The sequence below is a fragment of the Procambarus clarkii genome, chromosome 63 (assembly GCF_040958095.1).
Source record: "Procambarus clarkii isolate CNS0578487 chromosome 63, FALCON_Pclarkii_2.0, whole genome shotgun sequence".
Lineage (NCBI taxonomy): Eukaryota > Metazoa > Arthropoda > Malacostraca > Decapoda > Cambaridae > Procambarus > Procambarus clarkii.
The window spans coordinates 11,978,443-12,005,706 of record NC_091212.1 but is presented as its reverse complement, the minus strand read 5'-3'; the positions used below and the strand labels follow the sequence as shown (position 1 = coordinate 12,005,706).

At 38.7% G+C, this 27,264-nt stretch overlaps 1 protein-coding gene across 5 annotated transcripts; it reads right to left on the bottom strand.

Moving 5' to 3' along the window:
- Positions 1–27,264, bottom strand: ash2 (Set1/Ash2 histone methyltransferase complex subunit ash2). 5 transcript variants are annotated; one of them, XM_045760701.2, is made up of 12 exons: positions 27,130–27,264; positions 23,287–23,376; positions 22,587–22,765; positions 22,309–22,481; positions 20,412–20,586; positions 8,242–8,428; positions 6,709–6,890; positions 4,933–5,077; positions 3,680–3,818; positions 2,918–3,024; positions 638–782; positions 1–216 (listed from the first exon to the last, which is right to left on the bottom strand). In XM_045760701.2, exons 2-12 carry the CDS (start codon positions 23,373–23,375, stop codon positions 115–117), a joined length of 1,623 nt encoding a protein of 540 aa, XP_045616657.1. In that variant the 5' UTR covers position 23,376; positions 27,130–27,264; the 3' UTR covers positions 1–114. The 5 variants fall into 5 exon arrangements, with proteins under 5 accessions (XP_045616657.1, XP_045616659.1, XP_045616658.1 ...); XM_045760703.2 differs by having other exon boundaries at positions 20,442–20,586; XM_045760702.2 differs by lacking the exon at positions 27,130–27,264 and adding an exon at positions 27,001–27,035.

Sequence of the window (27,264 nt, the reverse complement as noted above, 5' to 3'; positions counted from 1 at the left end):
TGTACCAAAAATTATTTAATAAAACTGCCAAATTATACTGCTCTTCACTACATTTACATAGCACAAGCAGCCCATTTCAGTAAATTTATAGTTCAAATTTGTGCATGATATCTTTTATGTGAACACATCCAATCTTAGCTTTCCTTCATTCTCCACCAGGTAGGTCATGTCTGCAAGTGTCCGCTCCACCATGGATTCCTCACACCTTTCGTTCATCTGCAACCAAAGTAAGCAGAGACAAAATTCAATAACTTTTCAAAGACCGCAGCAACAGCTTCCATCATCAAATACATGATGATGGGATTCCGGGAACTGACTGATGTCTCTCCAAAGCATCCCGTAGCCTCCCATGACTGCTGGGAGTCACCAGTGAGCTACTGAATCATATGGACCACATCGGTATACAAACATTGCCAGAAAAACCTAAATCATCACATGATATTAACAACAGTGCAATGGTATATAAGAGGGGACTACATATTATTCATCTAACTTTATATGGGAAGGAAAGCATATAATATTGAAAAGCTGTCCCCCTTTTCAATTGGTTTCAATTGTTTCATATGAGAAGGCAAATAATGACAATATTCCTGAATGCATCCTTTGTGTTTTACTTCTTATGATCAATTCAACTCACCCCAGTGTAGTTGTAGGAGGAAGGAGGATGCTTGAAATCTGGTCCAAAATTAACAGATACTGTAATATTTTTGTACAGGGATACTCCTGGATAGTATGTACCTCCGTAAATATTGTGGAAAGCCTCTCCACAGCATTTGCCATTTCTGAAACAAAATCAGTGATTCAATTCTGTAGCAAAGCATAATTTGCAGGTGTACGTGTATATTTATTATAAACAAATTATCTATTTGCTCTATATTAACAATTTGCATAAAACAACAATTCTTTTTCCTTCTGTTTCCTCTAACACACACTTGATTTGCAATTATGTCATTAGTAATTTGAAACACTTCTTTTAGGAACATATGATATTTAACTATAATTATTTTAATAATCATCTTACGTACTTAATTTTGATTTGACATTCAATTTTTTAACTTGTCTTAATAATTTAAGAAAGAATCATTGGAAAGGTATTATTTTTTATCTTATACACTGATTTTTGTTTTCTGCATTGACATCAATGAAGAGTGAAGTAACATTCTAAAGCTAGTGCAGTATTTGGATGTTCCAATATACAGTGTAGTTTCTATAGGATTTAGAGGTATTTACATATAAGCAAGACACAATACAATGACACACACTTTACATAACTAAAACAAAATCTCATTCATCGAAATTAGTTTTCAGGAGGCATTACTCAGTGACGGGTTTATTGAATAGAGTACCTGAGTAGGAGGGAGATGGGGGTGGTGAGGACATGACAGGGTGTGTAGGTGGAAAATGAGGAGGGTGTCATAGGGAATGAAGATGTTTACAGTGAGAAAGACAGTGTGCACTGAAGAATGTTACAGCGATGTGGGGGTGACATGGAGAGTGTGAGTAGGGGAAGATGGGGAGGGTGTGTGTGTGTGGGGAATGACCTGGGCACTGTATCGATCTGAGCACTGCTGGGTACCCCATCTAATATTTTAAAATACGGTAATGATGTCTTACATTTTTATTAGAATGTTTTCTGGTAGTCTCCAGTGTTTGCCTAACAGGACAAACCTCTCACCATTTGAGTGCGAGTACTCTACATACCATTTGATCCATTTGTTAGAGACCTAACTGGATAATTTTAACTATACAGTGTAGTTTCTATAGGATTTAGAGGTATTTACATCTAAGCAAGACACAATACAATGACAAACTTTACATGACTAAAACAAAATCTCATTCATTGAAATGAGATTTCAATGAATGCTCACCAGCTAGCTTTAGACTTGTGTTAAAGGGAGAACCATTTAAAGTAGACTCCACCGTACAATATTTATATCTTATGGGCTGCTCCCTCTAAACACCACCAGTCAAAGGGGTGACAACAGCAGCAAACTTTCCACACAATCTTGTTTCAATACACTTAGAGTCTGTTTAATTTTTATTATGCCTAATGGGACTTTTTTTTCTACAGATTTAAGTGTTACCTCACATCTTTTACTTCTTTTTGCTCTGCTTGGCTCTCTTCATTATAGTGATACAAAATGGCCGAAAACGTCACCTTTGCTATTCATATATGTAGGGTCAGTGTTTGTGTACTAGTTATAAATTTGTCTTTTATTGTTCGATACACATTTACCCGTGAAAGTCTCAACCATGTGGCTCCCTCACCAGCTAGCTGTCGACACCCTCATCAGCTAGCTGTCAACACCCCTTACCAGCTAGCTCTCTCAACACCCTCATTAGCTAGCTGTCGACACCCCCTCACCTGCTATTCTCGACACCCTCACCAGCTAGCTGTCGACACCCCTCACCTGCTAGTTCTCGACACCCCTCACCAGCTAGCTGTAGACACCCTCACCAGCTAGCTGTCGACACCCCTCACCTGCTAGTTCTCGACACCGCTCACCAGCTAGCTGTAGACACCCTCACCAGCTAGCTGTCGACACCCCTCACCTGCTAGTTCTCGACACCCCTCACCAGCTAGCTGTAGACACCCCTCACCAGCTAGCTGTCGACACCCCTCACCTGCTAGCACTCAACATCCAATACAAGTTCTAAACACACCCCACCAACACAACACCTCTAACCAGCTCTCAGCACTCATACCTTACCTAAACAAAACCATGCAACTGTGACACTCTGCCACACACATATTTAGAAAGTTAGAAAAGAAATCATGTAACTGTAAAATGCACCATTAAAATATATGCCAACTGAAGCCCTGCTATTTCATATTATACTTTAAAGATTACAGTTTTTCACATCTATTTGAAATCTGTTAATAAATTCCATAAATTTATGTATAATAATTACTCACTTGAAAAATATAATTTTACTTCCTAAAAGAGGGTTTAAATTCTTCAGGGCTTCTGGTACATCATCTTTATCTTCATAATAAAGGTGAGATCGAAATTTGACTAGTGGCTGAAAGATATAAAATAAATTTCATTAATAAAGAATCTGAATGAGTTAAAGGGTCTAAAACGTACTAGTAAACACTTTACTGTTTTTACTAATCCATACACAGAGCCATAATTATTTTGAGGAGGGTTCATTTTGGATCACACCACCCTCACGCATGCAGCACAGAAAGTAGTATGGTATGCATGTGACTCCCCCTCCAAGTGGAATGGAATACTAATTTATCAAGTTAAGAAAAAAGAAATACAGATTTAAGTGAAAATCAAAGATTCTTTCTAAGCAGGATACTCATTCACTATTAGGCAACATCCTGCTCTCTCAGCGACATTGTGGAACCCAGCCAGTGGGTAGCGTGACCTTCGCATCCCTGATTCTGCAGGGATCGTACAGGGTTTTTACCTCTCGATTCTAGCACTCGGATATTATAAAGATCAATGTATTTAATTATGTTCAACACACATTCTCTCAGATATCAATTAAAAATGATTCAAGCCGATTTAAAATCTGTGCCTTTAAATGTGCTAAATCAGCTGTCCAAGACAATGTCAATGCTAACTCTTCATAAAAGAACTAATGACCGCGTTTAAATTTGTATGTAAATTACAATTCTCTTCTATATACCACACAAGTAGACTTTTAGCTAATTTCACAGCATTACTTTATCCTTGTATGTTGGTGGGAACTGCAACACAGGATTCTTCTCAGGGAGGTCAATCATAATACCCAGTACATCTCCCTCGCCAAAACCTCCTTCAAAGTAGTGCTTCCCACGGGACTCGTGAAACACTGTTCCCTTCCTGAAAAATAACGTCTACTGTATAAAAGATACAAATTATCCACAATTTCAGTAACATTAAATAAAACTGATTCAAAATATTATTCAGGAATTAATGATAAAAATATGTAAGCTTAATAAAATATATATCTTTATAATCTTATTTTAAAATTATGAACTATATATTATTTTGTCTTCAATGCAGACACCCAGAAAATAAGATAAATCATACTTACATGCATAAAATTATACTTACACACTAAGCCATATTCTCTTCATATGTTACCTTTTTTCATTGTAAGCTAAGAACACTAAACTTTTACCGTACAGTATTTGTCCAACTATAATGTGCACATTTTCTGAGGTAGCGTCCTTCCCTCAGTGGCTGGCTCCCCAGTGAACTGGTACCCAGAGGCTTACATCATTCCAGCAAGTGGTTCGGACTTTACACGGGCTACCATTAGCAGTGACAACAATCTTGTCCCCTCACACAAGCGGGAAAGCATAGTGTCATTAGACACTCTTTTTGCTGACATAAGACATACTGAGGGAAACCCCATCAAAAAGGCTAAAAAGAGGGTCACAATACCTTGAATCACACACATTTTTGTCATACATACATTTGATGTTTTATTATTATATTATTTAATCATAATGTGTATCTCTCATAATTGTAAAATTATTCTGGAGAGGAAAATTTTTGCATCTGGGACATATCTGAGCTTTTAACATGATAGCAAATGGGAGACTAGTTATTTATTTTTAATTTATCATCTAACAGCTTTTTGGGATAGCATATCCTCATTTGTTAAGTGAGGTTTATCTGTACATGGACAGAAAAACAAAGGGCAATGTCATGCAAAAATGTGCCACTATTTTTCCCTCTATAGTATTAGAATTCAATTTCATTATGTACTTACTTTCTAGAAGTTTCTTAACTATTATTGACCCAAGTTTCAACGGTTTATTAGAGACAAGGATTCACCACTTCTGTAATACCTTCTTCACCTCTTAGACGTGTCAATTCAAACTTTACCCATAATCCTACCCGAAAACACCAAGATCTTCATTATATGAACTTTTGTTCCCTTCTTTCCTTGAAAGTAATCATTTAAGGGTTCAGATAAATATTTTACCTTGACCTCCATGAATATCCAAATTTGTCATATCCAAGAGGTGCCTGAAGGTTAGCAAGTTGCTGGCACCACCCTATACGTGTATGTGAACCTTCTGGCTGCTCTTCTATTGTACATTCCCAGTACCATACTCCACGACTCACACCTGTTATAAATACAGTACAAGTAGTACATTAGATATCATATTATATACCATAGAATTTTTCATTGGCTACTTGCAGGTGAAGAAAGCAAGTTCATTAACCCTTAAAATTTTATTATTGTCATTTGTTGATCTTCTGTCCCATTACAGTCATCATTGCCATTTCTCCATTTTCATTATTATTGCCAGGTTTTTATACAAATGATGTACACATATGGGTGTATTGGAGCTAACAAAGACATGAAAAAGTATGCTATTCTTTTGTAATTGCTTACTATGTGTACTCGGGGCCTGCAACTATCATTAAATACGATTTTGTCTTTGTTGTCAGTGTCTGAATCCATGCTCGTGTAACAGAGTTCCCCATTACTGCATACTGGAAGATTGTTCACTAAGTAGCCACTAAGGTTAAAACAACAGTTGAAAACTCATTAGTGCATAAAGCTAATCATAGCAATAATTGTAATGAAAATAGTAACGATGCTGATAATGATCATTTCATTTCACATTAAAAAAATAATGGTAGTGATATGCATGCTGTTTTGTGTCTTTCAAGAAAACCTGGGTTGTAATTTACCTTTTATGGGTTGCAGTCAAATATGTTTCTTTTACTGGGTATTGAGAGAAACATCTAAAGAGCTCACATTTACAGAGAAAGCAATTTTTACCAAGTTTTGAACAGTGCAAACCAAACTTTATTTACATAGGTTGCATTAACATGTTTATACATGGAGCTGTAGCGGGTCCAGCTTAACATGATGAGCAGCATTGTAAGCTATGTGGCTAAAGCAATACATGTGGGCTCTTTTCAAGTGTCGTGTGAACCTTGTGATTCCACATATCTTTAATGTGTTTTACTAGCATTTTGGATTAGCTTCTTGCATCACACTACTGTACCTATCAAATGTGCTTCAACTCCTGCTGCATCTAATGACAATGATGACAAAAAGCTGTCACTACAAGATAAAGATGTCTAGCATTCTTACCGTCAAGAAGAATGCAGACAGAATTAAAGAACCTACAGCTAGGTGAAGTATTCTTAATATTAGAGGACTTCAAGTGTGAGAAATCCTGTGACTGAGAGAATAGAGAAATCCTGGCAACTTGGGTGGAAGTGCAGCACTAGAAGTGAATACTGCTTAATTTTAATGCCATCTCTGCTAAAGCCTTGAAGATATATGAAATCCTGGTGAAAGAAGGTTCAACATCAAGAGAGAAGAATCCTTGAAGGCCAACAAGAGATGGTTTTATAATTTTACAATCACCAACAACTGAGCACTAAGTGCATAATGTTTAGATCACAGGGAAGGCTGCAGGTGCTTTCACAGCAGGCATGGACATGTTCCAGGAGGAACTGAAGGCTCTCACTAAGGCTGCTGCTATACATTACTGTTCAGCAGAGCAGGCAAGAGATAATACTTGATTTATGTTAAAGATAAATTAGGAAGAACAATTCCTAATCAAATACTGGGTACAGTATTTAAAATTTTCGAATATACTTTGTTAACAGCTATTTAAAATACTTTAAGAAGATTCTACACAATGCTACAAACGATAAAGATGGAAAGTCTCCAGGCCAAACGCGCTGTCTATGGCAGAGGAGGAGATATCTTATATAACCATACGTAACTTACCATGAGTGGCTCTGATAAGACAATAACCTTTGTCTCCTGTCACAGCCAAACGATCATCGGCTGTGCGAAGTTGTGGAGCACGGTCATGCAGAGCCAGGAGTACAGCTCCAGGACTAAGGGCCCGATAAAGCCATCCAGGAATTGGTTTACCTGCCCAATCATTACTGTCATCAAACTCTTGCCTGAAAAAGAAATTGCTATTAATATAATATATTAGTTGCAATTTCTAGTTAAGAAGGGAGATGCAAGAAGGATATTTGGACTAAGGAAGTCCTAGTCCATATACTTTAAATTTAAAGTGCTCATAGGCCATTGCTCCCTGCGCCTCTCTAGGGAACCAGGTTCTGGCTCATGGTTTCCGGTAGGTATAAAGAACTCCTGTGATTGATGATCCCAAACTAATATTGCACATGTCAGTTTGGATAGCTTCAAGGAGCCGACTGGTCTCCCCACAAAAAAACAAACTTAAATATTCCTAGGGCTAGTATACCACACCTATGTACTATATTAGGTCCTATAGCATGTATTAGACCTTGGAAGGTTAGGTTATGTTAGGTTAGTTTGTCTTTGCAACATAAGTAGAAAATTGTTTTCGAGTTTGTCCAAATTCAATAGTACGGATTTCTACTTTCAAATTGCGTTGTATGTTGGTATATGCACTATGGTCCTCATCCTTCTTATAAGTACAGTGGTACCTTGGTTTACGACTGCCCTAGATTACAATTTTTTTTGGTATACGACATCAAATTCATCGTAAAATCTGAATTGTTTACAATGTTTGCCTTGTAACACAATTCGTCTGTTGATACTTATATGGGTCAAGCGAGTGCAGGCGAGGCACTCAGTTTACCAGTGTATCCCACCTAGTGATGACCGCGCTTGAATTTTTATAAAGAATTTCATTGTTTTGTGCTTTTTTGGGGGAACTCCTTTGGCTCCCTGGAGATATCAGGCTGATATACGTTATATTAGTATGGGGCATCAGTCAATTGGAGTTCAGCCTACCGGAGACCATGAGCCAGAACCTGGCCCCCTCAGAGAGGCACAGGGAGCAATGGCCCTATGGAAACCCCCATGTATTTGGGGGCATTCCATATCTGCCATCAATTGGGGTGCCACCCAGAAAGGTAGATATAACAAAACAGACCCCACAAGGTAAGAAAATTACAACCGAAGACCGAACAGAGGCAAAACTCCCCCTACTTAAAGAAACAAGCAAACTTCACACTCCGCTGCTTGTGCGCATAGCTCTTTCCTCCCAGGGAGGAGGAGGCGCCCCCCCACACCGGCTATTCAACAACTCTAGTTCATTGGCTGACGTGGTCTGGAGCGGATGTTTGGAGGGTGCCACCACCCATTCCACCCTCCCTCCTAAGCTCCCCATTTCCCTCCTGGGGAGGGGAAGGCTACACGGACAAGCAGCACGGCGGCAGTGTGTGACGTTTGCTTATTTAAGTTGGGGGAGTTCTGCCTCTTTGTTCAGTCTTTGGTTGCAATTTTCTTACCCTGTGGGGCTTTTGAAGAACACTGTACCTGAAAGGAGCATGAGGATCTGGCTCAGCAAGAATGTAACGGTAGCCATCTTTATTAAAGGGATGGTCTACTGGGTAGCCATGAAGTTTAGGGGCTGGCATATCCCCTCGAGCTTTCTTGTTGCCAGCAGTTGTCTCTGGTACCTTTCGCTTGGCTCCTCGACCCTTTCCCGATTGCTGCTGTTGAGCTGTATAAAAAAGCAATGGTATTAACATACTAGCATGACTATTCATAAAATGTTACACCAGCTAAAACTGACTGAAAACGTTTTTATTCAAATTCCAAACTTAAGACTAAGTAAATTAAAAAATCTGAATTGTCTTCATTGTGGCTTCTTTATGTGATAAATTATTATCAACAGTAATTTTAATTCTTGATTGTCATTATATTATATATAAAAAAGTAACAATTATTTTGTATGACCGTTTTGATGGCATGCAGCTATATTTCTAATATAATTCAAAACTTTCCTTACCAAGTTGAACTCAAAGTGCAAGAACTTAACAATTAAGCATTATCTGTACCAAGAACATGCTTACGTGCAAATAACAACAAATTTCTCACTTTCCTAAGTGCCTTTTCACCCAATGCTACTACTGCAGATATATATACATATACAGTATATACTTCTTCAAATATGTAACTGCAATATTTAAATTTTTTTATCTTACTTCAACCAGACCCAAATTTGTTCAAGTCATTAGGACTAGAAATATGAACTACTATACAGTATTTGTCTAAGTCAACAACTAATGCCCGATTACCATGGCTATATGGTTTTAACCAATATTTTGCTTTAGCATGGAAGAATAAATCTGTGTTTCAAGTGACAGCCTATTGTTCTGAATATCACTAACTAGCACAGATTTAAAAGTGCCTGCTAAAAAAAATTACTTTGGAGTAAACACATTTTGAGAATCATGAAAACTATGATCAAGGGGTCAATTTGTTGTGGGAATTTTTGTACAAACTAAGGATGTGCATGAATTAATTTTGATGCTGTAAGTGATGTACTCAGAGGGATGGATGGATTGAGATTCTGAGTGAAACCAAGCACTCGGCACTCTGAATTAACCTCAGGGCTACTATGAAGGGGGTTGGAATTCCAGTCCAATATAAACCAAACAGCAGATTTGTTTCACAAGAAAACAAAGGAATTCCTTAAAAGAAATGTTATAGCCAATTACCAAGAATATTAAGAATGCAGTATTCATCTGTGGTGGTTCACAGAAAAGCTTGGTACCATAGTATAAAAAAAATGTTCAGATAATTTTTTTTTAACAGTGGTAGAAGCAGTGGACATTCCGTTTGTAACTAATCTTGTATGTATGTAATTTTACCTGAATAACATTTATTTATTTATGTTTATGTTTTTGGCTCACAGCCTAGGATCTCAGTTAGGTCAAAGATGGCTTGGCACCTCTCCTTTCACTTGGTGCTTATGCTCACCTAGCAGTGTGTATGTACCCAAGAGTTAGGCAACTGTTGTGGGTTGCATCGTGGGGAAGGTCACCAGCCAAGGAGGGGACCTTGATATGCCTAACAGGCTTCCTGACCCTGACTAAGTGACAGGAGAATAACTAAGTATAAGGAGAATAATGTGCATTACTGTTGCCCAATTTACTTTTAGTATTTTGCCCAAAATACTTTACCGATATCTATTTATAGTTTTTTAACGTTTCCTACCGGAGCAATTTTCAGGCTGGTTTGGTGTCGTCTGCAAAGGATGACTTTACATACTACTTTTGTATTTTGTTTATGTCTAATATAAGGATGAGAATGAGAAGTGGTAGAAAGATAATACATTGGGATACATAGCTTTGTCACTGCTGAAACTAGATTGTGTTTGGGTTTACTGTTACTCTTTGCTTTACTTATTTATTTAGCACATTTTATGAACTATCATTCCATGATAGTATATTGGTTTTCCTCGAATGTTTCCATGATTTGTCTAGTGGTAAACTGCATAAAGCAGGATCTTTCTTATCTAAATTCAATGCAATTCAATGCAATTTCTCAATAAAACTTGAGTTCTGACTCCTAACTGTTTGACCAATCTAATTTAGTATCAATGTTTTGCTTCCTACAATCTGGAGTGGGGCTATATCTGCTGATTTAAATACCTCTGGTACCTTGTCAGTGTCCAAGCTTTATCTCAATATTATACAGATAATAATACTATATTATACCAGATTGTAATACTGGTATTTTGCACTTCTTTATCAATATTGTATAGTATAGTGTTCCCGGAGTCAGGCCCCAAGACCAAGTGCATGGCACTCTTGTCACTTTCTTTTTTTTGTCTGCTATGATTGTATTATCATCCGTTGTACTGTCTGAGTTGTGTATTATCATCCATGAAGCTGTTAGAATCTCCAACTTACATGTCTAGTGGTGCATTAAACTATTTATAAAATTTAGTACAATTTTAAATTTCTATCAATTATATGCAAGACAACTACAGTGAGAACCTGCCGCCCATAATGCAATTTCACATCTAGCATATTTCTCATGCCCCACCTTTGAAACCTCATTTTCAAATGAAAACGGAACTCATATTTTAGTGAACAAAAATTATTGCAACTGGAAATAAAAATGAACCATACAATTTGATTTTAAATATCCTCAATAGCTTTCCTAAGGTTCCAACTGTTTCTTTTAAATTATTAAAAAAGTGATAGGAGCAATATCTATTAAGAATGTTGCCATTCATGCCCTTATATCCTCCCCCCCCTCCCCACCACTATGGGCTAATTTCACCGAGCGAAATTTTAATTTCAACCTATCATATGACAGGCAACTTTCTCACCAGTCTGTGAACAATAGCCCAGCATCCCCCAAGTAAATATGAACAGCCTCTCTCATTTCACCCAACTCTTGTTAATCAAATTGGGTGAGTAAATATGGCCTGGAATGTGTGTTGCAACTGAAGATTTGCCAAAACAAGATTCTTGGAAGCAATATCCAGCTAACCTCTTAAAATGTAAACCATCATTACTAACATGGGTATGACACAAGATAAATATTGATCCAATATCAGTAATATTGAGGTAATGTCATGTCTATGTCAGTAATGTTGACCAGATGTTTGCAGAGTTAATAAAACATCAGATCAATGCCACCAATATTAATTCAGAGTTGGTACTATTGATCTATTGATGATTGTTGGTACCAGATCTACTATTGATCTGGTACTTAGATCTAATTGTACTAATGTACTATTGATCTAAGGTCAGTATCAATAGCATTTATCCATCATTGAGGTACAGTACCTGAGAATTGGAAAATTTGCAACAGTGAAGAAATATTAGAAAACGGCTTAAAACAGTTACAAGTGGTTTCACTTTCACGATCATAAAGCAGTTACTATTTGCAAATAAGAATGTGTGGTAAATATGAACTGCTTTACCAAGCACAAACAAGTTTAAAGCAATGTATCAATTAGACACACATGCCTAACATATTTATTTGTACACAGAGATGAATATATGAATGCATGGATGTAAAGTATGATACTGCTTTGAGTAAATACTCAATATTATTGAAAATGCAAAGGAATATGAAATGAGTAAAGGATAGACATATGAAACGAGAAGAATGAATGATCAGAAAAATATTTTAGTATTAGTGGCTGTAGGCACAGTGTATATACTATCTCTATCAAGTAATCCAACATTCTGTTTGTAACTCATTTTGTATGTACAGTATGTACTTTTACCTGAATAAACATTATATTATTATTATTATTTGTGAATGGTAGCTGTTTATTGTGAGAATGTTGTCTAGACCAGAAAGTAATGCTGCAAATGTGAATGTAAACAAAAATACTGTTTTCTGAGCTAAGCAGCACATATATTTCACCCAACTTCAGTATTGTTTGTGGACAAAACAGTCACAACTCAGTACGTATCATGGCAGGGATACCAACTTGACAATCACATGTGTGTGCATATGTTAAACACACAACACCTGCAAACACAAAGCGATCCTGTACAAATATGTTATACCTTTCCCTAGCACAATTTAACTACTTCAAAAAATAAATTGTCAACATTTATATAATATATATTCTGCTTCAGATTAAAAGGCAAAAGCTTTAACAAAAAACCAGCGTTGAATGTAATTAAACACCATTTTCTGGGCGAGTCCCAGAGGCTCTCCGGAGCTATACTGAGCTCATATGTATGTATTAGACCATGGCATCAGTCAATTCGAATGGAGTCCTAGCTTACCGGGAACCGTGAGCCAGAACCTGACCCCCTCAGAGAGGAGCAATGGCCTGTAGAAACATTCATGTGGTTGGAAGCATTTTATATCTGCCATCTATTGGGTTAGGCACCCAGAAAGGTAGGCGTCCAAAAACAGACCGCAACTGGTGAAACATTGCTACCGAAAACCAAACTGCTAAGCAGAACTCCGCAATCTGAAAACAAGCAAACAATGACGTCACACCCACTGCCGCGCTGCCTATCTGTGCAGCTCCCCCTCTCTGGGAGGAGGAAGGGGGAGCCCCAGACCCCCACCTACTATCCACCCTCAGTTCAGAGACTGAATGTAAAAAATGCGAAAACCACCGACCGAGGGACTGAGAATTGCTAGGGAACCTTCGAGACTCACCCAGAAAATGGCATTTCATTACATTGAATGCTGGTTTCCTGTGGAGAGCCCCTCCAGCACCCTGGAGCCACCTAACCACAGACAAGTAAAAAAGAGATTTACCCGGGAGGCGGCAACCACTCGCGCTGCAACTCGAAGTCGAAACAACTGGATACAACCTGTGACCCAAAGCAACACACACCCGACTAAGGCCAGGAGCATTAACATGGTAACGGGCAGCCAAGCTGGAGGTCAAGACCCTGTTTGACCTCCAAAATCCCAGTGCTCGAATGTCAGCCCAAGACATAATTATCCAAAATGGCAGCTAAAGCAACAAATTTGCGAACGTCGTGGGCACGAGGATGGACTGTAGGGTGGCTGGACCGAATAACCCTGCGGATGATCCGGGAGACCCGAGCCCTGGAACAGGGAAACCGGGTCAACCCAAAGTGTGTCCCTGGCACTGAGGCCATGGTATATAACACATGATACACACCCCCCCCCCCAGCCGAACCAAGCATCAACAACCCAAGACCCCTCCAGAAAGCAGCCGTCTCATTCTTCGCCAGAAAAGCAGACTACTGCAAACGAACAAACCTACCACCAGGACTGACTGAAAGAGCAGAAACCCCTATGCTGGAGGAGAGCATGAAGCTCCCCGGATCCGACCCCCAGAGGCCAATGCCAACAAGAAAAGAGCCTTAGTGAAACAATCCTGAACCGAAGGGACCACCACAAACCAAGGAGAAGACAGAAAAGAGAGCACCCGGTCCAACAATCAGAACAGCGCAGGTGGTGCACGAGCAGGCCGGAGGTGAAACAATGCACAAGAAAGCTTGCGAAACAGTGGAAGTAACATCCACCCTGAACGCAAGCAGGAGCGGCTCCGTATGATATGAGGCGACAGTATTCAGCATAAGATGACAGTCTTGAAACAGCCAAGAGAGAAAAGACAGACAACCCAATCCAAAACCATAGACAACCTACAAAGGGACAAGAAGAGAGAAATGGACCGCCAGGAAACTTCATACAGTACTGCTGCTGAGACAAAGCACACAGGTGGGACACCATCAACAAAGCCACCTGATCACCATACAAATGGTGATAAACCAGGGTCAGAATGACCAGATGTGAAGATTGGAGGAGAAAATCGTACCAGCCATGTACTGGACCAATCCGATTTGCTGAAAGAGGCGGAGCCGCGGAAAAGTCCCCCCGGGTTCGGACAACAAGCAAGCAGCGCCTGAAACCAAGGCTGGGCCGGCCACCAAGGGGCCAACAGGACTACTCTCCCCGTGGTACTTCTCCAAACAGGCCAGAACCCAAAGCAACATCTGGACTGGGGAGAAGAGGTACAGGTAACCCCACCTCGACCAGTCTTGCCAAAAGGCATCGACCCTAACAACCTCACAGTTGGGGAAGGGCGCCACATATACCGGGAGATGCCTCAACCACGCCAACTAGAAGAGGTCCACCTCCAGGCGTCCGTATGTTCGGCAGGGCCAACTGAACGAGTTGGCGTCGCCTGTCCATTCCATGGAAAGGGAAATGAATTGGGCATTGGACACCCCCTGGATGTGAACCACCAGGAGAGCCAAACCCTGAGAACTCAGCAGACGAGTCAGCCGAAGCAACCAGCCCCAAAGAGCCAAGGACCGCATTGAACCCCCCACAGTTCAGGCAATGAACCACCAGGGCGCAGTCCGAATGGTGCCGAATTGTCGATCCGTGAGAAACACAAACCTTCCGAAGAGAGAGAGAGCCACACCACTGTAAACTCCCGCACCGTGCTGTGAACCTGACTTAAGGACGGACTCCACCGATCCTGGCTGGCCTGGTGAGCACTGGTCACAAAGCCCCAGCTGAGAGACGAGGCATCCGTGAACACATCGAGCGAGAGCTCGTGTACGTGTTACAGCACTGAACCTCAAAAAACCCGAAGAGGAAATCGGTGACGCAGCAACCGATGCAAAACCCCCGGAGGCCGAACCTAGCAATCCCGAAAGAGGTGGAAGGGAACGTCCCCGAAGGAACCATAACAGATGTCGAAGCCATATCTGATCAGGCGAGTAAACCAGCACGGCGAAATTCAAACTCACGCATAGCTGCTTGAGCAACCGTTGAGTGACCCAGGAGCTCCCGTGAAACAAACGATAGTGGGACCACAGCCGCAGCAACGACTCTGGAGTGAGAGATGAGGAACCAGTCTGAGTCCCACACAGGATGTAGATTTTTAATCAAGTTTCATGGGAGGGGTTGCTTGCTGTTCCAATCGTTATTTTCTGCTGTACAATTTTTTTAAATATTTTCCAATAATGGTGTTAACTTCTTTATTCATGTATCAATTGTTTATTAAAACTTGAAGGCTTGTCCAATTCTTTATGTATGTTATGCCAGTCAGAACAATATGTAAGGGTGTTCTGCATATACAAGACTAATGTGATAAACTCTAGTATCTCTCTGGGCAATTGCTGTGACCATTCACACACATTACGATGTTGGCAAAGTTTATTCTGCTGTGACATCACAGCAGAATAAAACTCTACCCATTCGTGGGCACCTGAGCCCTGTGGGTTGACTCGCCTAGCTTCTACCTCACCTCTATCCGAGTATATATCCCCCCCCATACCATTCATGCTACAAACCATCTCACCTGAAGATGTTCCAGGCAGATGACCACCCAATAATGTTAACTAAGTCAGAGGTGATTAGAGCACGAACAAATTCTGAGGACAAGGTAATGTACCCTGTAATGTACCCAGCATATGCCATAATCCAGTCAAAATATTCAGTCACAGTACAGATTGTCAGACAAATCAAATACCTGAACAGTCAAATCAATAATGCTAGCAATGTGGTCTAGGAATTATTTACAGTGGAACCTCAATCTACGAATGCCCCAGAGAACAAATTTTTCAGTGTACAGACGTCAAATATGTTGTAAAATTTGACCTGGTGTACGACTAGTTTGTTGATACTTGTATGGGTCAGGCTCGTGGGTTCTGTCGGCCGCAGGGCGAGGCGTGCTCAGTTCACCAGCGTATCTCGCCTATTGACAACCACACTCGAATTCTTTGTGAAGAATTTCATTGTTTTTTTGGTTTTTAAGTTTTTGAATGGAAAAGTTCTCATTATGTATCACACTATGGGTCCCAAGAAAGTCAGTAGTAAAGTTAAACCTAAGAAAATAGTCATGAGGTTGACAATAGAGGAAAAAAAAGATCATTTGTAAACATGAACACGGCATGCATGTGGTTGATCTGGCTAGGAAAGTGTGCTCAGTATGGGAAGAACTGCAAAGCTTTGCTGAAAATGGTTCACCCATATAGAGCTGTAGCAAGCCAATGTGTTAACCATTTTAATGACAATGTGATGTCTCACTACAGACAAGTGTTAAAATGTAGGGAAAAACAAGTGTCTTTAGACAGATTCTTAGTAAGACAAACGAGCAACGAGCCACAACCAGGTCCTAGTGGTATGCTTGCAAAATGCAAACACCCCAGAAATGTCATCATTGCCTGATGTTATAATGGAAGGGGACTCCCCTTCCAAACACTAAAACCCTCCCCCTCTTCACCATCTTCCATATGCTAACAAGAGTCCTCAATAAAGGTAAGGTACAGCAAAAAAATATGAGTAGTTTTCTGCATAAAATATATTTTTAAGTTAATATTTTTGGGCGTGTGGAAAGGATTAATTCAATTTACATCATTTCTTATAAAAAAAAATTTCAGTGTATGAATTTTCGGTGAGAGGATCCATCTCTTGGAACGGATTAAATTCGTAGACCAAGGTTCCACTGTATATATAATTTTTTAAATTTATTTACCCTGTATATAAAACAATACCTTTACAAGACATGTGACTAAATATAAACACTATTAAATTTTTTTATTCTTCTGGCTTATCCCAGTAAGACAGTCATCTTGTGTTCCTACTCTTAACTAAAGCTTTGTTGTGCATTAGTATCCTTAAATGAGACTAGTTGAACTACAAAAAATATATAAATTTGCTAAAGCTTTAGGTACAATCATCATACACATTTGTTCACAAATGAATAATTTCCATTTCATATACAAAAATATATAAAAGAATAACAGTATCAGGAGGACCGATTTTTGTTAATTCCAATTATTCTACAGCATGTAATAATCTCTGTGATAATAAATATTTAAATACAATACACAAAAAATTCATTCTGATTTGTTATGTGCATGCAAGAACCAAGAAATTCAACTAAATTCTAAACTACTATTGTAACTTAATTTTTTCAAAGAATCTGAGTACTGTAAATAAACTTTTAAAAGATTTGACAAAGGGCATCTCAATCTTCTTGAATAACTTACAAATAAGTAAAGCATAGGAAAAGCTGATTTCTATATACTGTACTGTACCTATTCAAATAATTAGAAGCTATAAACTACAAAACTACGATATTTATCTGATATTTCAAAATTACTTTTCTACAACAGCCATGACCATAAATGCATCATTATTGGAATCAGACAAAATACTGTACTAACAAATATTACGCACAGTAACGGTAATAAGCAAGAACTACATATGACATACATACAAGAACAAGCACCTTACCAGCTCCTGGTGCCCACCCCCCCTCTGACCAGCTCACACACCAATGCATACAATCTGGGATCACAAGGTTGATACTCTGGGGCAGATTTAATGCTGTAAGTTTTGAGTGTTGATCCATGAAATCTAAATAATGCTCTGTCATTTTGTTAGAACTCTGTCCAAAGTAATCTAATGACCTTAATATTTACTAAACACAATCTTATACGAATGTAATCTTAGAGTGAAAGTAAACCTCTGAAACAAAGACTAAAGATAAGCTTTTCATTGTCATACTATACATAAAACAGTATAACAAAATGACTGTTAGAGGAAATGCTTCAACTTGGTTAGACATATAATGGCTATGAATAAGCACTTTATGCTTTAACATGTACAATGCTATATTAACTATCATTCATGCATTAGTGGTCAACATTTTGATTATCTAAAAAAACAAAAAATAAAAAACAAAAGGGAAAATAATATATATACATCACAAAAAACATGTGATTTGTTTATGCGTACGTATCCATTAAGAAAATGAAACAAAAATTCCAAATGTTTTCATGTTTCAACACATTATCGAAGATTGGTATTGGATTCCTTGGTGATATTTTGAAACACGAAAACATTCAGAATTTCGTCCCATTTTCCAAGTGGATACCTACGCATATTCATGTACATGTGCTTGAAAGCTCAAATGCCACTTCGCAAAGTTGAGAAATAAGATGTATATATGCACTATGCACACCCCCAAACCAACCCACCACACTCATCCTATAAGTACACTTGAATAATTACAGACCCCCCATCCCCCCCCCCCCCACACACACACATTATGTATTTCATTCTACTGGATCATTAAAAATTTAAATTCAGGGCCAAAATATGAGACTGTCATTCTAGGAACCTGGCAAGGATGATCACGATAAGGAAGTGTTAGAAATACCCAACTAGCTCTTGAGCTGAGTATTTCAACCTTCCCTGAAGCAACATTTTATACGCATACATACACACCCGTCCACCCCTCCCCCACCACACACAAAATTGGATGATACCTCTGTATGTGAACGGGTGGGGGATGTAAAATGTCTGTGTGTAATTACCAAATTAATTACCTGAACTTAGTTACCGGACGAAAGTTACACCCATGGTGTCCCATCTTCCCAGCGCTCTTTGTCATATAATGCTTTGAAACTACTACTGTAATTGTTTTGGCCTCCACCACCTTCTCGCTTAACTTACTCCAACCATCTAACACACTATTTTCAAAAATGAGCTTTCTAATGTTTTTTTTGGGCAGCTTTGTTTCCTTTAAACTAAGGAAGCAAAGTTGCCAAAAACATTAGAAAGTTCACTTTTGCAAACAGTGGTAAACAGTTGGAACAATTTTAGTGGGGTGGTGGTGGAGGCCAAAACTGTTGGTAGTTTCAAAGCGTTGTATGACAGACTACTGGGAAGACAGGAACACCACGAGCATAGCTCTCATCCTGTAACTACACTTAGAAATTACTCACAAATACTTTACTCCCCCTTACTTCTTCACACAAACACACTCAAGATACCATCCAACTTTTTGACACCTTGAACTGAAAGCCACTGAACACAGCAATGAATCCAAATACTGTATAGTGATGTATCTCCCGGCCCAACAATATATTAATCTTGTCAGAAAGTACATCACAATAATGTTTACTAAATAAATCAGAGTTCATTGCAACACAGGTACACGTACCATAATAAAAATATTGCAATACTGTACATGGGTAGTCCCCAAGGGTAAAGGTAATGCTTTATATAATATCTGGGAATGGCATTTAGGTATGTTGTTAAATAAGTTGGATTTGTTGAAGCTGAGGCTTCAATGGAGAAGTTAAACAGAGACGCAGAGGTTCCAGGGCTATACGATGGAAGAACACTAGATTCTTCAATGCAAATTTTCTCAACAGCCAATTAAAAATCCTGTACTGAATGTAATGAAGCATCTCTTTCTGCTGGACCACTCAGCAGCTCCTTGATACTACAATCTGAAAGCCACTAAAAGTCCAGGATTATGATCCTCAAAGGCCTACCAGGGACCAGAATTAGATTTTGGTCCCGCTCATGAGGTAATGGGAACCATGGGAATCAGATCACTACAGTACTAAGAAAATTCCACCGAAAAGCAAATAAGCACTCCAAAACATGAAACTGTTTGGAAATGTTTTTAAATTGATGACATTAATGGAAACAATCATTAACCCAATATTTTTAATTGCACAGGTGGAAGAGGCAAGTATTTTTTACTCGATATATAATAAATTGAGTAAAATTAAAAATTGAGCTTTTAACTGGATTTCAACCTTAGGTAGGCATAGTGACAAGAAAATGGTGTTGCAGCCAAAATGTTAATCAAATAGTAAACATTAGGAACAGTTTACCAAATAAAACAAACCAGTGTACAGTAATACCAAGTATACAGTACATTTAAAAACAGAATCGATAAGTGCCTATATTAAAATCCATGTCATCTATTGTTTGTACCACAATAAGCTATAATCAAATAGCCTAGTTTGGATCTAATGGAATGTTGCTGTCTGAATTTGTTTGTAATATACTGTATCAAGTTTATTCATTTTAATTCAAATTCAGTTTTTGTATAGGATTAAAATTAAATAGTCACAAAATTCCTGTTGGAGAACAGATACTGGTCTTCACTATTAATCTATTAATGTATCTTGAGAGAGAATATCTAAATTGAGTACAGTATTGTAAAAGAGGTCATGTTATGCTCCCCTGAATAAGATATTTAATAAAGAAAATAAGGGTGAAATATATACATTTCATTTACATAAACTGGTCCCTATGTATAAACTGGTCCCTTAATAATTACACTTGAAGTGGATAAATTTGAAAATTGCACATAAAGAAAATTCTAAACGATTTAACACATTTCTGGATCTATTCAAATTGACAATTTGACTCTTGGTGGTGGCCTAACAGCATGGGGGGAGGATACGTACAGGAGCCGGATATGGGTGACCGCCACCCACCAGGTGCATCGACTGTTGGTCGGATAAGTGTGAGATCTGAAGTTATTAGACCAAAGAAAGGGTGATGCTGTGTTGGTTCACCACTTGCACCCGTTTCCTCTACTGTGAAATATGTATCAACTTCCTTCATAAGCATTCGCTGCAACTAAAAAAAAAAACATTTCAAACATTAGAAAATGTTCCTTCTAAATATATTTTTTATTACATCCAAATTTGTATTCAGAAACCAAGTATAATGTCTTACATTTATACCACTCCACAATAATAAATTTTATCGGTAAATGACAAAAGATGAGACCTATGAGAAACTTTCCCACTATTTTCATAAATACAGTAATTATAGCTCTCATAAAGCCCCAAGCTATAGTAGCATTACCAGTTACAACTAATATTTAACAAAAATTCTGTGTATTTCTCAAGTCAAACAGGTAATAAAGGAAATTAACTCAACCAAGTTGCTTCAAGTGAAAGGATCTTTAAAGATTTACATACCGTAAATAAAAAAATGCCTACTCTAAGTAAATAAATGACTTATTTACAAATATTTATACTTATAATCATTTTCAGCTTGCTTACAGCCATTAACATGATTTACAATTACATTAACATCATAGAAAAATGTACTTAGTAAACTTATCTGGTATACAATGTACTGTACATAAAACAATGAGCTGACCAAGACCTGGAATGTCCTACACATACAAGTGACAAGCTGAGGAGAGCATTTCAATTCCCTTAATGCTCCATTTGTTTGTTTCCACTTGCAATGACAATAACTTTCATAAGGGGCTGGGTATAGGTGACTAAGAACAAATCCACAAGGGCCGTGACGAGGATTTGAACCTGCGTCCAGGGAGCATCCCAGACACTGCCTTACCATGTTAGGTGACTTTACCTTGTCACTCTACCAACTGCTCATTGGTCCACCTGGCTATATATAAAAGCGATAAGCTTCCCATCTTACATTTAGCCTGACTAAAACCCCAGACACCACATGGTAAGTTGGAAGGAAACAGGAGCAACTAAGGAGCCTTCTCAGAAAGATTTTTCAATTTACAGTATTCCCTTATTTTTGAGTCATATTACTCAGCAAGAATAGCTACAGAAAAATCTGACTACAGTACAGTACATAGAAATAGAAACAGGGAAAACAGGCTGATCCAAATTAGAATATTCCTTCCAATTCCATGGGTCTCAACCTTCCTGATCAGTCTTTCATGGAGTATGGTGTCAAGGCCTTACTGAAGTCAAGATAGATAACATCACCATTATTATTATTGTCATCTGCCTTGAAAATGCTTGTGTAGAAGTAATTATCAAAGAAGGCACCAAGCCGGGAAGGCTATGTAACACCAATGCTTGTGTAGAAGGATAACAGGTTTGTGAGACAAAGATTGTCCTGGCACATTGCTAAGTTGAGAGTCCTTTCTAAGCCTAATGTATCAAGGGGTTTTCTTATTTAATTTAGTATTGTACCTTCAAGGAACTTTCCCACTATTAACATAAAACTAATGAGATGGTAGTTCACAGCAAGGGATCTGTCCCCCCCCTTATTCTTTACATGAACATAAGAAAAACTCCATAAGGCCTATTGGTCAGTGTAAGGCAGTACCTAATTATACCAAACCAAGCTCATATCTTCATATCTAACCTATGCTTCAAACAAGCTATCAATTCCACATCTAGCATATTACCAGATGGTGAAATATTTAACAACTTTTTTTTATGCTCGGTGATAGGTTCACAAACATGCAGATATTATAAACTTTTCAAGCAGAGTTAAGCGAGTGACTATGGGGGTATGTGTGTATCTGGATAAGAAAATGGGCTGGGGGACAGAACGCTAGTGTTAAAATGAAATACTCACTGTTGCATGCCATGACTGAGTGGAACGCCGAGCAGCAGTAGTTAGAGCCTCCCAGTTCTGTTCTAAGAAAGGGATGACATCCCTCTGAAGACTAAACATGGGGTTTCCTCGCCCATCTTTGCTGCCTGCAAACTGCAAGTTTGCTATAGCTGTTATACACATATCTCGAAGTTCTGTATGTAGGAGATAAAAGAAAACATGAGGAAAGTTGTACAATCAAAAACATAAGTTCATTACTCAGCATTGATAATTAAACAAATAAAAGTGACATTACTAACGTGCTTGAGATTTGCGAAAGGTCTCAACACCCGTTGTAGAGCAGGTCTTGCAAGTGAAGGAATAGTTGAGCATAAAGGGCACCAGCTTGCCAAGCTGATAGCTGATGCAGGATTCATGAAACCAGGAACCACATTGCCAGCACATCAATTCAACTGCATTTAAGTTTCGGAGCTTCCCACTGAAAAGTATAAATTTTAAATGGGGAACGAAATACAGTATACTAAAGAATACAAGGTACCTCTACCAAGCCCAATACCAAGATATAAATGCAGAAGTGAATTTTTTTGGTTCATGATTTTTTCAACATACATTTGGAAATCAATGAATGAAATTTACCAAAATTTGGCATGATGGTAGCACTTCAAGGAAGAAGATGTAAGCAATAAGTGGTTTGCTTTGGGCTACAGAGGCTATGGGAGGCCAAAGAAACACAAAATTCAAAGCCTGATATGAACCTGGGTTTTATAGGAATTCTCAAAATCAAGAGAATATAAAATCTGCAATAACCACAAGAATAACAGTAAAGCTGATGTGTAGCAGATTCTCACTCCCGACACTGCTGTAGTAACTCAAGATACTTTGACACAAGCTCAAACTCTCCAGCGTGTACTTCAGAGAATCAATACTGTAAAGCAATGGTCACTGATCTGGTGAATATAGTTGAATGTTGCATCAAGAGGGTTTATAAAAAGATCTTACCAGTATCCACATGAGGAGAGCCCGCCCTTTTCTCCCACATCTACAACTCCTGAGTCAGGATTTTCATTATCATCTGAGTCAGAGTCCATCCTGCCAAAATAAACACTATAAGAATAAGGACATAGACAAATTATACATTCGTTAATAAACATAAATGTCTTATATGTCTCAAGAAAGACAAAACTACAAGTCTCGTTTTAAACCCATTATCCCAGATATATTTAAAGCTCTAGTGAAGATACTGTACGTGTATTTTTATGATTGTATCCAGTGACTTGTTGGCCATGGAGTATCAAAGCCTACACATTAACCAATATAGTATTGTGTAATTACAGAGATTTGCTAACGAGTCATATTATATATTATCAGAAATACAGTGATATATTGGTTATTGTAAATCCATCATTGGGATTGTATCTTATATCTGGTTGATACCTGCTTGATGGGGTTCTGGGAGTTCTTCTACTCCCCAAGCCCGACCCGAGACCAGGCTTGACTTGTTTGAGTTTGGTCCACCAGGCTGTTGCTTGGAATGGCCCGCAGGGCCACATACCCACCACAGCCCGGTTGGTCCGGCACTCCTTGGAGAAAACTATCTAGTTTCCTCTTGAAGATGTTCACGGTTGTTCCGGAAATATTTCTTATGCTCACTGGGAGGGTGTTGAACAACCGTGGACCTCTGATGTTTATACAGTGTTCTCTGATTGTGCCTATGGTACCCTTGCTCTTCACTGGTTCTATTCTGCCTTTTCTTCCATATCGTTCACTCCTGTACATTGTTATTTTACTGTGTAGATTTGGGACCTGGCCCTCCAGTATTTTTCATGTGTATATTTTTTTATATCTCTCTCGTCGTCTTTCTAGTACATTTTGGAGGGCTTTGAGACGATCCCAATAATTTAGGTGCTTTATCACGTCTATGTATGCGGTATATGTTCTCTGTACTCCCTCTATTTCTGCAATCTCTCCTGCTCTGAAGGGGGAAGTAAGTACTGAGCAGTACTCAAGATGGGACAGCACAAGTGATTTGAAGAGTACAACCATTGTGATGGAATCCCTGGATTTGAAAGTCCTTGTAATCCATCCTATCATTTTCCTGGCTGACGCAATATTTGCTTGGTTATGCTCCCTAAACGTTAGGTCATCAGACATCATTATTCTCAAATTCTTTACATGTTGCTCTCATACTATGGGCAAATTTGATTGTGTTTTGTACCCTGTATTATATTTAAGGTTTTTATTTTTACAGTATCTGAGTACAGTACCTGGAATTTATCGCTGTTAAACATCATGTTATTTTCTGCTGCCCAGTCGAAAACTTTATTAACATCTGCTTGTAGTTTTTCAATGTCTTCAGCAGAGGTAATTTTCATGCTGATTTTTGTGTCATCTGCAAAGGATGATACGAAGTTGTGCTTGTATTTGAGTCTATATCTGATATGAGAATAAGGAAAAGCAGTGGTGCAAGGACTGTACCTTGAGGTACAGAGCTTTTAACTGCACTTGGACTCGATTTTATATGGTTGACTGTTACTCTGTGTTCTGTTCGACAGAAAACTGAGTATCCAGCATCCTACTGTACCAGTTATTCCCATTGACCTCATTTTTGTGTGTTATCACTCCATGGTCACATTTATCGAATGCCTTTGCGAAATCTGTGTATACCACATCTTTTTCTTCTAATGCCTCAGTGATTTTGCTATAATGGTCAAGTAGCTACGAGAGGTATGATCTTCCCGATCATGATCGGGAAGATGATCCCTTCCGTTCACGATTTTATGGGTGAGCAAAGATACAAAAGTTTTAAAAAGTTCCTTGAGAGACATTCGCAATCGATTGGAGATGCAACCTCTCAAAGAGCAATGTTGATTTTAGTAGATATGGTAATAATCGTTATTTTCTATACATCATCAGAAATACAGTAATATATGCTATATTTTAAATCCTTTACCATAAAAATAACTGAAGTAAAAATGAAGATATACATATTTTCGAGAAAATCGGTAGGAGCCATGAGGAGGATTTATTTATTTACTTATATATATGCAAGAAGGTACATTGGGTTCATGAGAGTACACAGTATTGATGTTTTTACATCCTTACAAAGCCACTAACACGCAAAGCATTTCAGGCAGGTCCTTAATCTAACAAATAACAGAAGAGTAAAGGGAACCTTTATTAAATCATAAATTTCTTTACTCTAATTTGAAATACTTTTAAATTAAATGTTTAAAAACAGTTTTTCTCTTCATTTCTACTGAAATATAAAATACCAATATGAATTACACAAGTTATCAGTATTGTGCGGCCTGTGTTCATCCCTTGGCCAGTCAACGTTGCTGAGGTGTCTGAATACTGGCGACCTAAGTATTCTTGCTTTAACCATGTCTTAGCTTTCACATATGATATACTGTATATGCCTTGAAATGCAGTCACAATTATATCTATACTGTATCTCTATCTTGCTTCTTATATATAGAACTTTCAGGTTAATAAGCATATATACATGTCCACTACAAACTTTATTGGTGGTGTGCAGGCTCAATGCTCCCAGAGCAAGCACACAGATAATTTGATAAAAATACATTTATCTTTGCTTTCACTTTAGTTAGTTTACAATAAACGATTTAAAATGAAGCTAATATTACCGTCTTTCTGATGACACACAGAGAATACGTTTCCATCTTTCTTCCGACATAAATAATGTTTATTTACCTTATCAAGATTTTTCAACAATTTCCTGTGGGCCCTCAACTGCTCCAACATGGTTGCACATTTTTTAAAATCCTATACATGGGTTAACCCAACTGACAGTCGGGTCAGATTCCAATATGGTTCAGAACATTATTATTATTAATTGCCCCAACAAGGGGGAATTGAATTACTGTATATACTCTGTGGGCAAGAGCCAGGACTCAATACTACATTATTCAATGCCCGGTTATGCATTATTTTACACCAAATGTCACGAGATACCGGGAGCTTTGTAATTATTTCATTGTCTTACGGATATTAGAAAATATTCCCATACTTTCATCAAAGCAAATGGGGGGGGGGGAAGGACCTTCGACAAGCCGCTGGGGGGGGGGGACCTTCGACAAGCCGCTGGGGGGGGGGGGGAGGACCTTCGACAAGCCGCTAGCTTCCTGTCCTCGTCAAGACCACTAATGATATTGACCCTAAGGTAAATAAAAATTTGCTGGCGCAAACTGGTAAGACTACGTGCAGGCAATGAGTCACAATAACGTGGCTAAAGTATGTTGACCAGACCACACACTAGAAGGTGAAGGGACGACGACGTTTCAGTCCGTCCTGGACCATTCTTATGTCGATTCAAGTCAAGTCGACAATCGACTTGAGAATGGTGCAGGACGGACCGAAACGTCGTCGTCCCTTCACCTTCTAGTGTGTGGTCTGGTCAACATACTGGTAGACTACACTCACATGACATTTATTTACCTGACTTACCTGAGGGCCACTAACTCGAATGGCCTCGACGAGGACAGGAAGCCAGTGGCTTGTCAAAGGTTCCCCCCCCCCCATTTGCCTCGATTAAATTAAATTTAGGATCATCCACCCTGTGAGTTGGGGACGTACAACTGTGGTTGGCCATGTAGCGTGCCAGCCGGCGGGCAGAACAGGCAACAGCACACTCCTGTGTACCAAAGATAAGTTAATAACAAATACAAATATAATCAGCACCCTACTCATCACCTCAGCTCCGGGGGTTCCTGAGTCCCTCGGCCTTACAACACCATCTGTGTAATACCACAACTATTTTACCTATGAAAAATAGTTCGGAGTGGAGTTATTAAGGTTATATTCGAGCCAAAAACTTCATACCTAAATTTAACCGAAGTTTGAAGCTTCTCGCGAATTCTCAAACGCAGTCCGCCATGTATTTACAAAGTACGTGAAGGTGATTGGTGGAAAGAGATCTGACGTCATCATTAAACTGACGGTTCCATTGGTCGGTGG

Excerpts from the sequence above, each read along its gene's own strand:
- ash2 (XM_045760701.2), bottom strand. The coding sequence starts at position 23,375 with ATGGACTCTGACTCAGATGATAATGAAAATCCTGACTCAGGAGTTGTA. Across the intron at positions 6,891-8,241 it reads GATCCTCATGCTCCTTTCAG|GCAAGAGTTTGATGACAGTA; the intron begins GTACAGTGTTCT and ends TTTCTTTTTCAG. Across the intron at positions 783-2,917 it reads AGTAAAATTATATTTTTCAA|AAATGGCAAATGCTGTGGAG; the intron begins GTGAGTAATTAT and ends ATTTTGTTTCAG.